Genomic DNA, 13006 nt, shown 5'->3' on the forward strand with positions numbered 1-13006 from the left:
CTCTAAAGTCTAAGAAAGTAAAAATATTTTTTTAAGCATACATCTTGTACTGTGATACAAGTGACTAGTGGATATGTCCAGTTGTTACATTAAGTTGTTGCTACTTGTTCTAATCAAATACTTTGGTTGGTTTAATGAAATCAGGCTGATTCATATTAAGATAAATAAAATATAATTTTAACTTTAATTATATACACCACTTATTTTAGATAGTAACCACAAGAAGTACTTTAAAAACAATACATTTTAGAGGTTTATAACAGAAAACTATGTTTTAGAAATGTAAGCAGATTTCTTTAGCAGTACCGAATCTGAACTGTTACATGGCAAAGTTACATTTGCGTTTTTATTGACGTCATTGTTTCCACTGTACTTTAGAATATACCATCAGGTGCTAAGGTGTAGACATCTAATAGAAAAATCCTGCCTCAAGGCTTCTCCTTACGCCACTAAGCACATTAGCTTGTTTGTCCTCTGGTGTTTAAGTATCTGAGGACTGAGGGAAGTCCTGCCACTAAAGAAGAAACTGTCATTCAGAGAAACTATCATTCTTTGACTTCATTTGTCATGAATATGCAATGAGAAGGAAGACAGCTGAGGGGCATTCAACATCAGAAAGAGGACAAAAAGCTTTGTGGGGTATGTACACAACATATCAACATATCATATTAACATGGCTATATTGATACTGAGATTTAGATATTGTACTTCTAATTCAACCCTAATCTTAACCAACCTAAAATAAGTTAGCATTTATATAAACTTTTACATTTCAAACATTCGTATTCACTTGTCTCTTTATGGAAAGAAAATACTTTTATTCAGCAAATAATTTTTTTCACAATGTTCACACAAAAATTAAGCAGTGTTTTCAACATTGATGATAATATTAAGAAATGTTTCTTGAGCAGCAAATTTAATAACAATGATTTCTGAAGGATTGTGACAGAAAACTGGAGTAATGATGACCAAAATTCAGCTTTGCAATTAATTTCATTTTAAATTGTAATAATATTTGGGTAACTATATACATAATGTTTTACTGTTTTCATCTAGAATCATCTGAAAATGAATGAAAACTGATGAGCTGTTAAGTTGTTGAACTTAAAGACAAAGTGGAGTAAACAACAACATGTGTTATGGATTTAGACAAGAACAAAAGTTTTGATGAAGAGGACTTTTTCAAAGACTACAAACCCACAGCAAATGACCCGCTCACTCTTCCCAAGCATGTCATATATCTCCTGCTGGCTGTAAGTGTGACAGGCGTCACTCTGTTTGCCATCATAAGACACATTATAAAAGATCTCATCCATGATCTGGCAGGTATGTGACGGCAAACCAACATGTAAACCATCAATTTCCACTTAAGGAATTAGAAATCCTCTTTGCATGGTATCTGGCTAGCTTTCCATTGTGTTCCTTTTTTAGAGACGAGCTAAACACCAACTGAGAGACCAATTTAAATGTGTTATAAAGCCTAAAATACCATATGTTTGGAAATATATTTAGGATAGATATTTAGGAAACATGTCAAGTTCACATAGTAGTTTCTTTGCAAAACAATGCAACAGCCAGTTATTTCACTTTGAAACATGCGTTCCGTGTCAGAATGTCCGTGTTAGTTTAGATCTGTGATTCCGCCCGCTGATAATTTACCCAGTATATTTTGACACACTGGGTTTGCAGTAGGTGGAAAACACTGCATATTGCAGCCATAAAAAACAGTAAACAAACTGGGTCAGAGATCACCGGTTCTACCCGACCAAAAAGTTATCCATCTAAAAGCATCATCCCCTCATTCCCTAATGGTCATTTTTAGGTTATTATTTTGTAACCATTAAATAAGTTTCCCAGAATGTTGCAGATTTGTTATTTTGTAATAACTTAATAACTTATTCCGAATGTTCCCTAATGGTTAATATTTAATAACCATGCATAACCTTCCAATAAAAACCATTTAATGTGATGAGCTCTGAAATTATTAACAGGCTAAAGCATTTATGTTAAAATTAGATAAATCAAAAAGCATTATAATGATCAAATAAATTCAACGTCTTAGCTAAAACATTAAGCCAGGGTTAAGCATAGTGTGAAAAGCACAGAAATCATACATTCGGGGGTTTGTTTCAATCTTCTTTTACTGCACGCCTCTGAAATAAACGCACTTCACCAGCACACACTTTCCCCTGTCTGACAAAAAAAAAAAAAATACGAGCACTGCTCACATATTTTCTTTCTACTGGCTGACTGACTATATAGATGTGAGAATTAATATGATTTTGAAAAGATTTGACGTCCTTATTTTAAGATAACAGTTAATAGTTTTTGTCCTGCTGAACTGTACAGTTCAGTGGTAAGAAATGAATGCAATGATATCCTACTTTAAGTCAAATGATTGATTATACGTTCTATTTCTGTTAAGAAAAAAATCCTGGCTAACCAAATTATTACATGTACTAAATAAAGACACCAGTTCTCAGTTATACTGAAAGAACTGTATTGTGTGTAGATTACCTGTTTGGAGAGCAGCCTATGGAAGAGCAGGAGATTCCCTGGGAAAGGCGAGAGAAGTTCAGGGCAGACTGGATTCCTGAAGCAATGCCTGAGCTGCAGGCCATAGTGAAAAAGGAGCAAGAACTCATGGAGGGCACAGAAGACTTACCAGCCATCTGGGTTATACCAGACAGATATGAGCCTTGTGCTCCATCTTCCATTCAAATAAGTGTTAGCAGCAGCTAGCATGAAATAAGCACAAGACTCGTCAGTTTTCATCAGAATACTCTCACTAATGACCTTAAATCTTTGTTGTTGTTTTTCTCAGGAAATAGTTTGGCAATTTTTTTTTGTCCTATAATGACTTACTTCCTATTGTAGTCTTAAATAAGACTATAAGGGAGAAGTCAATGATCAGGATTTGATTGGACAAAAATCTGTCTAGTGCAGGATGAGTCATCAATATTTTTGCTCTGTTTCCTCAGAAGATAAACACTGTCATTTTTTAAATATTTATATATTCTCAAAGGGAAATTTGTCAGTATTTAAGAGGGCACTAGAATATAGATGACCTCAAAGTGAACCTAAAAGTTACAACTTAGATTTTTCTACTAAGAATGTTTGTGTAACATCAATTCTCAAAAGACGTTCCTAATCGCTTACATCACTCTAGACTGGCATGACCTTCAGTTCTGTGCCAGCCTGAAACGTCAGTCTTTTGCCTCTACAACATAACAGCGTGTAACATTGTCAGTGGGAGATTATCTCTAACAATAAACATGCGCAGTTACTCTGTGAGGGACATGCTGTCATCCCTCTAATGGAGTTTGTACTTTGGACACCAAGAACCCTTCACATATTTACAGACGACTGAGAGGGACGCAGCAGTGTGTGCAGACAGTAGAGTCACCATGTTCCATCCACAGAAAACCGTTTCCTTCATAATACTCTTTGCCTCCATTAGTCAAGCTCAAGCTGGTGAGTGAAAATAGACACTTTTCTAAGTGATTTTTCATTTCTGCTTTCCTTTTTAAAGTACTAAAGTTTTGTTGTGATTTTGCTCATTGAATCTATTCAGTGTAAACCTCACTTGATTTAATATAAAACCTTTTACAGTAAAAAACTTTACAGGGTGAAATACCTCATAGACAAAAAACCTTTACGTGACAAAATGTTACTCAGGTGGTCAACAGGCAACATCTAAGGTCACATTACAGCCGTGGCTGGTGGGATTGGCAGCTGTTGTGGGCTTCCTCTTTATCGTCTTCATCCTCCTCATTGTGCAAAGACTCTTTTTCAAGAAAGACAAGTGAGTACTGACCTGGAATGGTTCAGGAAAATATATACTGCACTTTAAGTCATGATAAAAAAGCTACATAAAACATTGAATACCCCAATTCTTATTCAGGATATATACTATAACTTTTGACAATGCGATCAGTTTTGTTTCATGTAAAAGGAAATGCTCGATACACATTTTAGAGGTTCAAAATTAGGTTCTTCTGGCAGTTACTAATCATTTGATTCATTTTTTTAATAACATGATGGTGATGAGGAGTTTATGGTTCTTGAAATGATTTTATGACTGTACGCTTACCGTCAAGGCCACATTCAGAAACCTGACACACCTAAAGCCACAATAAACAAATACATAAGTTTAAATATTAATGTACAGCGTACATGTTGACTATTTGTATTATTAAGAATATTTACACAACTTTTAAAGTAATACAGTTTGTTTTAACTTTCTATTCATCAATTATTTCAAAATATTCCGTTTCACAAAATCATTAAGCAGCACAACTGTTTTCAATATTGATAATATGACATGTTTCTTGAGGACTTAAGACTAATGATATATAATAAACAGAGGAGGACAGTATTGAAGTATTTTTACTTTCCAAGTAATTTTGTTGTTCAAGTATATGTAATTTATCAGTTTTTTTTCTTTGGAAAACTTTTACTTCACAACATTCCAAAACATAACATTGTACTTTTTACGGCAATATATTTTATATTGAATATAATTTAATACTTAATTATTAAAAATTCAGTACTGTATACTTTTACTCAAGTTAGAGTAAGTTAAAAATGTACCTGAGTACAAAAATAAGAAAGTACATTTTTTATTTAATTATGTATTAAAGGTAAGAAAACAGCAACTTTTATTTATGAAATGTACACTGTAAAAAATTATATGTTCAATAAGTTATGACAACATATGATATTACATTGTTTTAACTCATCAATATAAGTTAAGAAATGTTAAACTTGTTTTTATTAGTTATACAAGCTGCAACTCATTTATAAAAGTCAGTTTAACATAATTGAAGTTGAAATAACTTAAACATCCAAGTCGATTGTACTGCAAAAGTTCAAAACTAGCCTTTTTTTACAGTGTAGTGCAGTAAAAAGTGTGACATTATATATTATGCAGAACGTAGTGAAGTAAAAGTTTTCCAAAGAAATTCACTTTACATAATTTACTCGAGCAGAAACAAAAAATACTCCACTACTGTCCGCTTCTGGATATAAATAATATATTATTATAATAAGCAATAATACAATAATAAGACTACTGAAAACGGAAATATAAATTTATTTCAAATTGTAATACTTCTTCACAATATCACTGTTTTTACTATATTTATGATCAAATAAATGTAGCCTAGTTGAACATAGGACATTTCATAAAACATTACACTACTCAATTTACCATCTCATCCACTTTATGAGTTAGTAGCCTACTTTTATTAATGATTAAACTACTCTCATGCAGTGCGATGCGACTCCTTCAATTATTTCATGATTGTGTATGTCCCCTCGCAGGGATGAGTTCGAGGACAAGCATGCGTTTTACGAAAACATAATGGATGATTTGGGGCAATTGAGGAGACCAAGCAGACCAGTTTCTGAGAAGAACTGATGATGATCACAGTCCTGCAGCACAAAAGCCTCTCACTCTCTGGAAATGATGCCACAGCATTGTGAAGAGTAATTGTTATATAATCATATTATATTATCTTATGTTATATATATCAACATCAACCTTATTTTAATTTGTACATTTTGGTCTGCTTTTGGTTTTTGTCTTCGTATGAGTTGTTCCTTACATCATCCACTAGATGGAGCACTTAAAGTTAAAATAAAAAAGGTTAAAATAAAGTGGTGTTCTTTTTTCTGGGCATATTCCAAATGTAGGTTTTACTACTTTGGTGTAATTGTAACTAAAATTCCCAAATTGGAAACATTCATTAGGGCAGTGAGACCATTGGAATAGAAGAGCACATGCTCAGTGTGTCACATTGAGCACATAATGCTCTGATTAAATGGCTTTTGACTCGTAAGACAGTTCTGGGTTGGGCATGAATGTATGCTAAATGGACGCGGCTATAAGATTCATTACTCATTTTGAGTGGCAGTTTAGACATGTTAAATGCTTCCAGTAAAATGATGTAGCGCAGTTGTGCTTTTGGAACCATTTGCTGGCCCCCGGGGATTATATGATGAAATATCATTTACACAAAAAAAAAACTGGGCAGGTGTTCAGTTGTTCTAATGGTGGGGACCATTATACTTGTGTTAAAAGTAGACCTTGGCCAGGCGTCGCCTAATCTGTGTTTAGTAAAATTGTTGAGATTTTATTGATGATGCATGCAATAAACTACCAAAAAAGTATAACGTATGCTTTTTATATTGATATGGTGACTCCTTTCATGCTTATGATTACATAAAAGAGCTTATCTTAAGCATTTAAAGGGGAACTCTTCCAGGAAGGCTGCTTTTTATATTATGGTGACTTCTTTCATGCTTTTCATGCTAATCTTTAGGTTAAAAAGGGACTCTTGCAGTTACACTAAAAGCTTATTTGACTGGTATTTCATAGCATTTGAACTAACATTTAAGTCTAAGTAGGCAGCTGATACTGTTGTCCTGGCCGTATTTCTCAAGGTTTCCCATACATGGGAAACAGTTTAGCCGAAACAGTGCTGATGAGTGACAGTAACTATACCCCTACAGCCAGCAGCAACAAGTAAAGCATGAAACCAGAGCGAGAGAGAAAGAGAGAGAGACTTCAGTTCAGTCTCATTCTCATTTCGCCGCTGCCTTGAAATTTTTATTCCGTTGTTTTTATTCTGGCTCCTGAGCGACGTCATCTTTGCTCCACACATTACTTGGGAACTGGTGACAGATGAATTATTCGTTCTTTTCTAGCATTCATTACTGCAATGTTAAATGACAAAACCTCAGAAAAAAACATTCTGAAAGCCAAAGGGAAAGAGATACTAGCCCTGCAGATCAGCTATCAGTTGGTTACTTTATGTTGCATCAATAAACCTAATTCAGTTTACACTACTGTTCAAAAGTTTTGGGCCAGATATAACAGTAAAAACAACAAAATTGTGAAATATTTTTACTATTCAGAATATTTCTTTTATTTTTATTTATTAATATTTGTTTTCTATTTTAATATATAATTTATTTCTGTGATGGCAAAGCTGTATTTTCAGCATCAGTGTATTTTCTCAGCCTTCAGTGTCACAGGATCCTTTAGAAATCATTCTAAAATGCTGATTTTCAGCTCATGAAACATGAAAACAGCTGTTTGTTAATATTTTTGTGTAAACTGTAATGCATTGTTTTCCACTATTCTTTAATGAATTGAATATTCAATATACAGTATTTAATATGATTTTTATTGTAAAAACGTACAAATCTTTAACACTTTTGACTAAAATAATCCATCAATAATGAATAAAAGTATAAAAAAGTTTTTTTTTCTGAAAAAAGAAAAATAATTTTAACTTCAACTAAAGTTGAAAAGCTATAGTTAATTTTTGATTGTTCCTCCACATTAAACTGTAAAATGTATATGATTCCTTATTAAAATGGAATTAAATTATTAAAGGATTAAAAGGAAAATTTAAAAGGAAATTTTAAGGAAATAAAGAAAAAGAAATAACAATGGGAAAATTCCAGTTCTATTCTTCTTATGAAGTAAAAACATTTTTAAAATGTGCACAAATTCACTCTTATTTTCAGCTGCCTAATATGTAACAATGCAAAACGTTTCATCACATCATTTATGATTTACATAAATAATGTCATATTTTCAGTTCAAAATGGTGAAATTTAATTTTAAAAATCAAGTAGTGTGCATCACTTGATATGTAGTATCAACAATAGTAGACTACTTTTAGACTACTACTTGAACAGTTTTTCTAACAGTTTTCATATAAAACAAATTTTAAATGTTAAGCTACTTGCATCTTACGACACTCTTTCACTGCAATAGCTAAAGTTTGATTGGCCATCTCCCTTATTCTGACAGTGATGAGTGCTGTTACACCGTTGAGGCAGACCAACCTAAAATGTAACATTTCACTTTTGTCAACCTAGCAACAAACAGAGCGGTGTAATGGAGTACAGCAGAGCAGCATCAACAATATCAAATACTTTGGGGGACAATTTGACCATTTCTAATTATTTTTGGGGACTTTAATGACCCCCTCAATGTCTATGGTGGTTACAGCCCTGATATGACCCTGCACGTCAATTATCATTTTAATGGTTTTGTGAAAATATATAAAGTGTGTAATTATTGCTCACAAACAGAGCATAGTTAAAACAAAACCAAGGTCATGGGTTTGATTCCCATAGAATTCATGAACTAATAAAATAAACTATGTGAATACAATATAAGTAGCTTTGGATCAAAACATCTGCCACATGCATAAAGGTTAAATATAATATACAATGCACAAAAACTCTCAACATACACTTGTGCCTGCGAGAAGAGGGGGTCACGTTCATACCGCACCGACACGCAGCTCTCACTCCCAGAAGTCTCCAGCGGAGTGACCTGATTGTGATCGTATAGCAGAGAGGGGAGTCCTCGGGGAGTTGCAGTCCTTTGTTAAGACATCTGGAGCCCATTACTGCCGCATGCTTTTACAAGGCCTTCACATCACGTACTGTAAATCGAGATATTAAATTCATAAGCACAGCTAGAGAGAAGCAGAGGAAAGAGAAATCACTTTGAACCTGTAAGTCTAAATATATATAATCAAAACAACCACAATCTCACCTTCTGCAGCTCTCAATGTGCAGGACAAAGAATAGACCACCCTCTGGATGTATATGTAAAATCAATGCATGGCATAAGCCCAGATATCATTTAAACCCACTTTGTGTTTTATTTTTAAATTAAAAGACAGTAGGAGAGATATTATTTGGTTTACAACAGTTATTTCTAATTATTGACTTACTGCAGATCATGCGTTACTGCTGTCTGACAGTCACATCTAAACTTTTGATAAGAAATTTAAAATTAATATATTAATAATTCGAATTTTACTGGGCATGATTTATTTGGATAGTATTTAAAAGCAATATTCTGTAATTGAAAAGGATTTAATAAGTATGTGGACTTATTCTAGAGTGATGCTCACATTGATAGATGCAGTAGAACAACATAAAATAATAAACACAGCAGATAACCATATTAAATGAAAACATTTTAGAAAAAGATTAATCTATATTAATCTATAGTAATATAACCTTTTGGTGGGCTTATATGGAACAATGTCTTCTATTTCCTAGTAATCCCAATTTAGCTAAGAACCCACTGAACCTCATAACAAAAAGAAGAAGCATTAATTGAATTCATAGAGCTCGGAAGAAGACCTGTCATGAACAACCTACTTACATCATTTTAGTTATGGGGAAAAACTGGAAAACAAAAGTATATAAGTAAGCAAGCAAGTAAATGAGGGTGGGGTGGGTGGGGGGAAGAACCAGAAAGAACCCGACAGATCCTCAGACAAAACTTAATTAATGTTTAAATGATTGTTTTAAGTGAACGAGCTGTAAAAACGGGGACAAGACACCAAAAACAGGGGACATGATCTATACCCACCTTAGGAGGGCGGTCTGGTGAAGCTAGATATTTTACTTTATAAAGTTTTGAATATTAATATTTTTCTTACTAAACCCCATCGATTCGCTTCAGAAGGCCTTTATTAACCCCCCGGAGCTGTGGAGGATGTTTGTTACGAGTGGATGTGCTTTTTTGAGTTTCGAACTCAATGAAACCTGTCACTCCCATTATAAAGCTTGGAAGAGCCAGAATATTTATTAATATAACTGATTGGGTTTTGTGTTTTTTTTTTCTAGGCTTGGTTGTGTTTATGGGGCGCAGTATAACATGTCTTAATACTTCTTCTTTTTGCTGTATTTTTCTTATATTTGACATTTATTCCACACCGCTGTCTCCACTGTCCTTTGAACGTCTCGTTTGCTTCCTGCTTCTATGAAGCCGATCCCTCTGAAAACCACAATGGTCTTAGATTGGTTAGATGGCCAAATGTAGTTTCCTGTATTTTCATTGGCTGAAGTGCCAAGCACAGGTTTTCTGGAAATGCCACGCCCCTTACCATTACGGGCAGAAGTCACATCTGCAGCTACTAGCAAGGGTTTAGGATGTCACCAACCTGGGAAGAAGCTCGTTGTAGTCCAAACTGGCCGTTTTTGTAGGCAATAAACTGCAGTAACTTTAAAAGACAATATCTCTGTTTGCATTGAACTTTCAGCACATTACACACTAACTAAAGATAAAGTGAAATGGCATGCAACCACCCCTTTAATATATAAGGGGCATTGAATCACATCCTACATGTTACGCGTGTTCAAGTGCGAGCAAAAAGTTGCTCGCTGCAGTTCACTTAATGGCCACCAGTGTGATAACAAGGGTTTCTGAATTCTACATATAGCCCCTTTAAACTTTACTTTGCTATTATCTTCATAACACTGAATTGCTCTGTGGTACCCATTACCATGTTAACAATAATAGCATGTTTAAAGAACAGCACATTTTATTTTCCTCTATATATCACATTTACATCCCTGTGTAAACTTACCATAGTTTAGAGGCTCTGTGTTGGTGCACATGGTAGTGTTGGTGTCCTCATCGAGAGGCCAACATCAGCTCAGCCTGTAATTAAAATGTTTCTTTAGAGACTTGTGAATCAAGCTAGGTTTCCTCTTGCCAGTGAGCTGCAGTTCAGGCAACTCCAGAGGCCACACTGTTTTCTTTGGAGTGGAGAACTGTAGTTTCAAACCGATCTGGGGGGTGGGGGGTGGTTGTCTGGCCCAGGCTTTGGGGAGTTGGACTGTTAGCGGCTCACTCTATGAGTAAAGGTCATAAAAAAATAGTCACACCGGGCCCCACATCAAGGCTCTTTTGCTCTGCCTCTTACCGCCTTATTGAATCCTTGTAAATAAATCTTTCCATAAGATTGTTATATGTGTGTTTACATCTGTACTGGATTCTCATTCATTTCTGAATCACTTTTGAAGCTTTATGTAGGTGATAAGCTACTGAGTGAATCACAGAATAATTTACTCAACCGATTCACTGATTCATTCAGAACAAAACAATTGACTTCTCTACTTATTAGGGAGTCACAGATTCATTCACTGAGCTGAATCACTCAAAAATGCTGATTCATTCAGAAACATTGCTTTGCCTTTGTATTTAAAGGTCCAGTGTGTAGTATGGATGAGGATCTATTGACAGAAATGCAATATAATATACATAACTATGTCTTCAGTGGAGTATAAAGACCTTACATAATGTACTTTTATGTTCTTATTACCTTAGAATGCGCCATTTCTATCTCCATACACTCCAGGTCCCCTTGCAGAGAAATGGCCATTTTTCTACAGTAGCCCTAAACGGACAAAGCTCTCGACAGAGTGCTAGCCAGTGGCTGCGTCCGAAATTGCATACTATGTGAGTAGGTACGACATTTGAATTTGAACAAATTTCATGACCGTAAAAAAAGTACGTTATAGTATGAATGAATCTATGAATGTAATCTGGACGTACTACATCCGCCATGTTGTCATTATCATGTGACCTACCAATGTCAGTTGCGTCCCTTCACCTCCATTTATAAATTGTCTCCGGTTGCCTCATGGGATAGTAAACTGTCCATCGTATGCACACTTCAGAATCTCGCCGGAAGTAGTAACTCATCCGGGTACTTTACGCCTACTGTTTTTCAAAAACGTTGAATTCGGAGTTCGGACATACTACTCTGTTGGCATACTGTTTTTTGCCTACTATACAGTAAGTATTAAATTTTGGACGAAGCTACTGCTTTCTCCGACAATTACATCTTTGTCCTCTGTGCTCCGAAAGGGTGTGGGGTGTGGAGCACAACCTCACCGCTAGATGGCACTAAAAATCACACTTTTAAATATTTTCCTTGTCGAGCAAAAATACAGTGTTTAGAATACGTTACTCAGTTCTTGTTCATCTAACTGTTATATAAAAGAATATGCTTATGTGTGAGTCGGATTAAGAACAAAATCATACAGGTTTGTCATTTGCTGTCCAAAGGCCAATGTTTCATGGAAATACTGAAGTTGAACAGGTACCTCTGGTTAGTGTCTGTTATGGAATTTGACTCCTATACTGCAGTGAGCTCATGAGGGGCTCCTGGCGAGGTTCATGTGAAGCTTTCAACAAGTGCTATTGCACTCGTTCACCCCCCTCATATGTTTAAAGAAAAAGGACCTTGTGCTGGCTTGTGCTATTTTGAACCATTAAAATGAAATAAAACTTGACTTCCTTTCCAGAGCTGAAATTATACTTTTCCAAAAGCGGCTCCAGCAATCTTGTATCAGGGGTAAATGGATTGAGGGATGATTAGAGTCAGGTGTGTAACGCTCCTCAGCCAAGTTGAACCGAAAACAAACCTCTAACCACAAGTGTTCATTTCGCTCTTTCATTTTTTTTCTTCCATTTCTCCTGTTCTATGCAGGTCGTGCTCACAGAATTAAAACTGTCATTTAAAATGTTCGGCAATCCAAAGTTTGTTCTGCACTGAAATGAGTCATTCTCTGCATAATGGCCATTGAGTGTCATTTACAATGACAAAGTCTATTAAATAAGATTTAGCATGACAAATACATCCAAGGTAAGCAGATCATGCGGACTATGTGTTTACAAATTTTTCTTCTGTTACATTTTACTTATATTTAGTAGATTTACTTAGAGTCTTTCGGCAAAATAAAATACCCCAAATCTACTCGACACAATAAGCCTGTTAATGCAGCATCAAAGCGATATATGAGATGTCATGCCACGTCTTGGAAACATCTTTCCCTCTTCTGGCTCTGAAGGCGAAAGAGCTTCAGTTATGCTAAAATTAGCTTGTCCTCGGGAAAAGGGCCTGTATTCGCCTGGGTCCACGTTGAGAGATGATCTACAAATGAACAGCGAATATACATCCAACACACACAAAGCAATACAATTTACACCTCCAAAACACACACACCACTGACAATCAAGATCATTCTGCATAAACAATCAAAACATGCCAAGTAACTTCAGCAGACTGTGCGTCTAATCGGTTAGAAAAGAAAAACACAAAGTCAGCTCATTTCTGAGTTGTAGCATAGCTTTGTTTATTTTTTTTAATTTAATTTTAATTTTATTTAT

General features: G+C 35.0%; 2 protein-coding genes across 2 annotated transcripts; both read left to right on the forward strand.

The window, feature by feature from the left end:
- Positions 1–1139: 1139 nt before the first annotated feature.
- On the forward strand, positions 1140–2742 carry LOC137039324 (small integral membrane protein 44-like). The gene is made up of 2 exons (XM_067414680.1): positions 1140–1326; positions 2513–2742. Exons 1-2 carry the CDS (start codon positions 1140–1142, stop codon positions 2740–2742), a joined length of 417 nt encoding a protein of 138 aa, XP_067270781.1.
- Positions 2743–3319: 577 nt separating this feature from the next.
- LOC137038234 (small integral membrane protein 24-like) lies at positions 3320–5661 on the forward strand. The gene is given in 4 exon segments (XM_067412703.1): positions 3320–3474; positions 3679–3805; positions 5326–5375; positions 5378–5661. Coding segments are annotated over 4 exon segments (279 nt in total). The 5' UTR covers positions 3320–3407; the 3' UTR covers positions 5413–5661.
- The last annotated feature ends 7345 nt before the right edge of the window (positions 5662–13006 follow it).

This window comes from Pseudorasbora parva, chromosome 13 (genome assembly GCF_024679245.1).
Source record: "Pseudorasbora parva isolate DD20220531a chromosome 13, ASM2467924v1, whole genome shotgun sequence".
Lineage (NCBI taxonomy): Eukaryota > Metazoa > Chordata > Actinopteri > Cypriniformes > Gobionidae > Pseudorasbora > Pseudorasbora parva.

What these genes read in the sequence shown, in the direction of transcription:
- LOC137039324 (XM_067414680.1), top strand. Translation starts at nt 1,140, where the DNA reads ATGGATTTAGACAAGAACAAAAGTTTTGATGAAGAGGACTTTTTCAAA. An exon ending in TCTCATCCATGATCTGGCAG is followed by an intron (nt 1,327 to 2,512) that starts GTATGTGACGGC and finishes TATTGTGTGTAG; the next exon opens with ATTACCTGTTTGGAGAGCAG.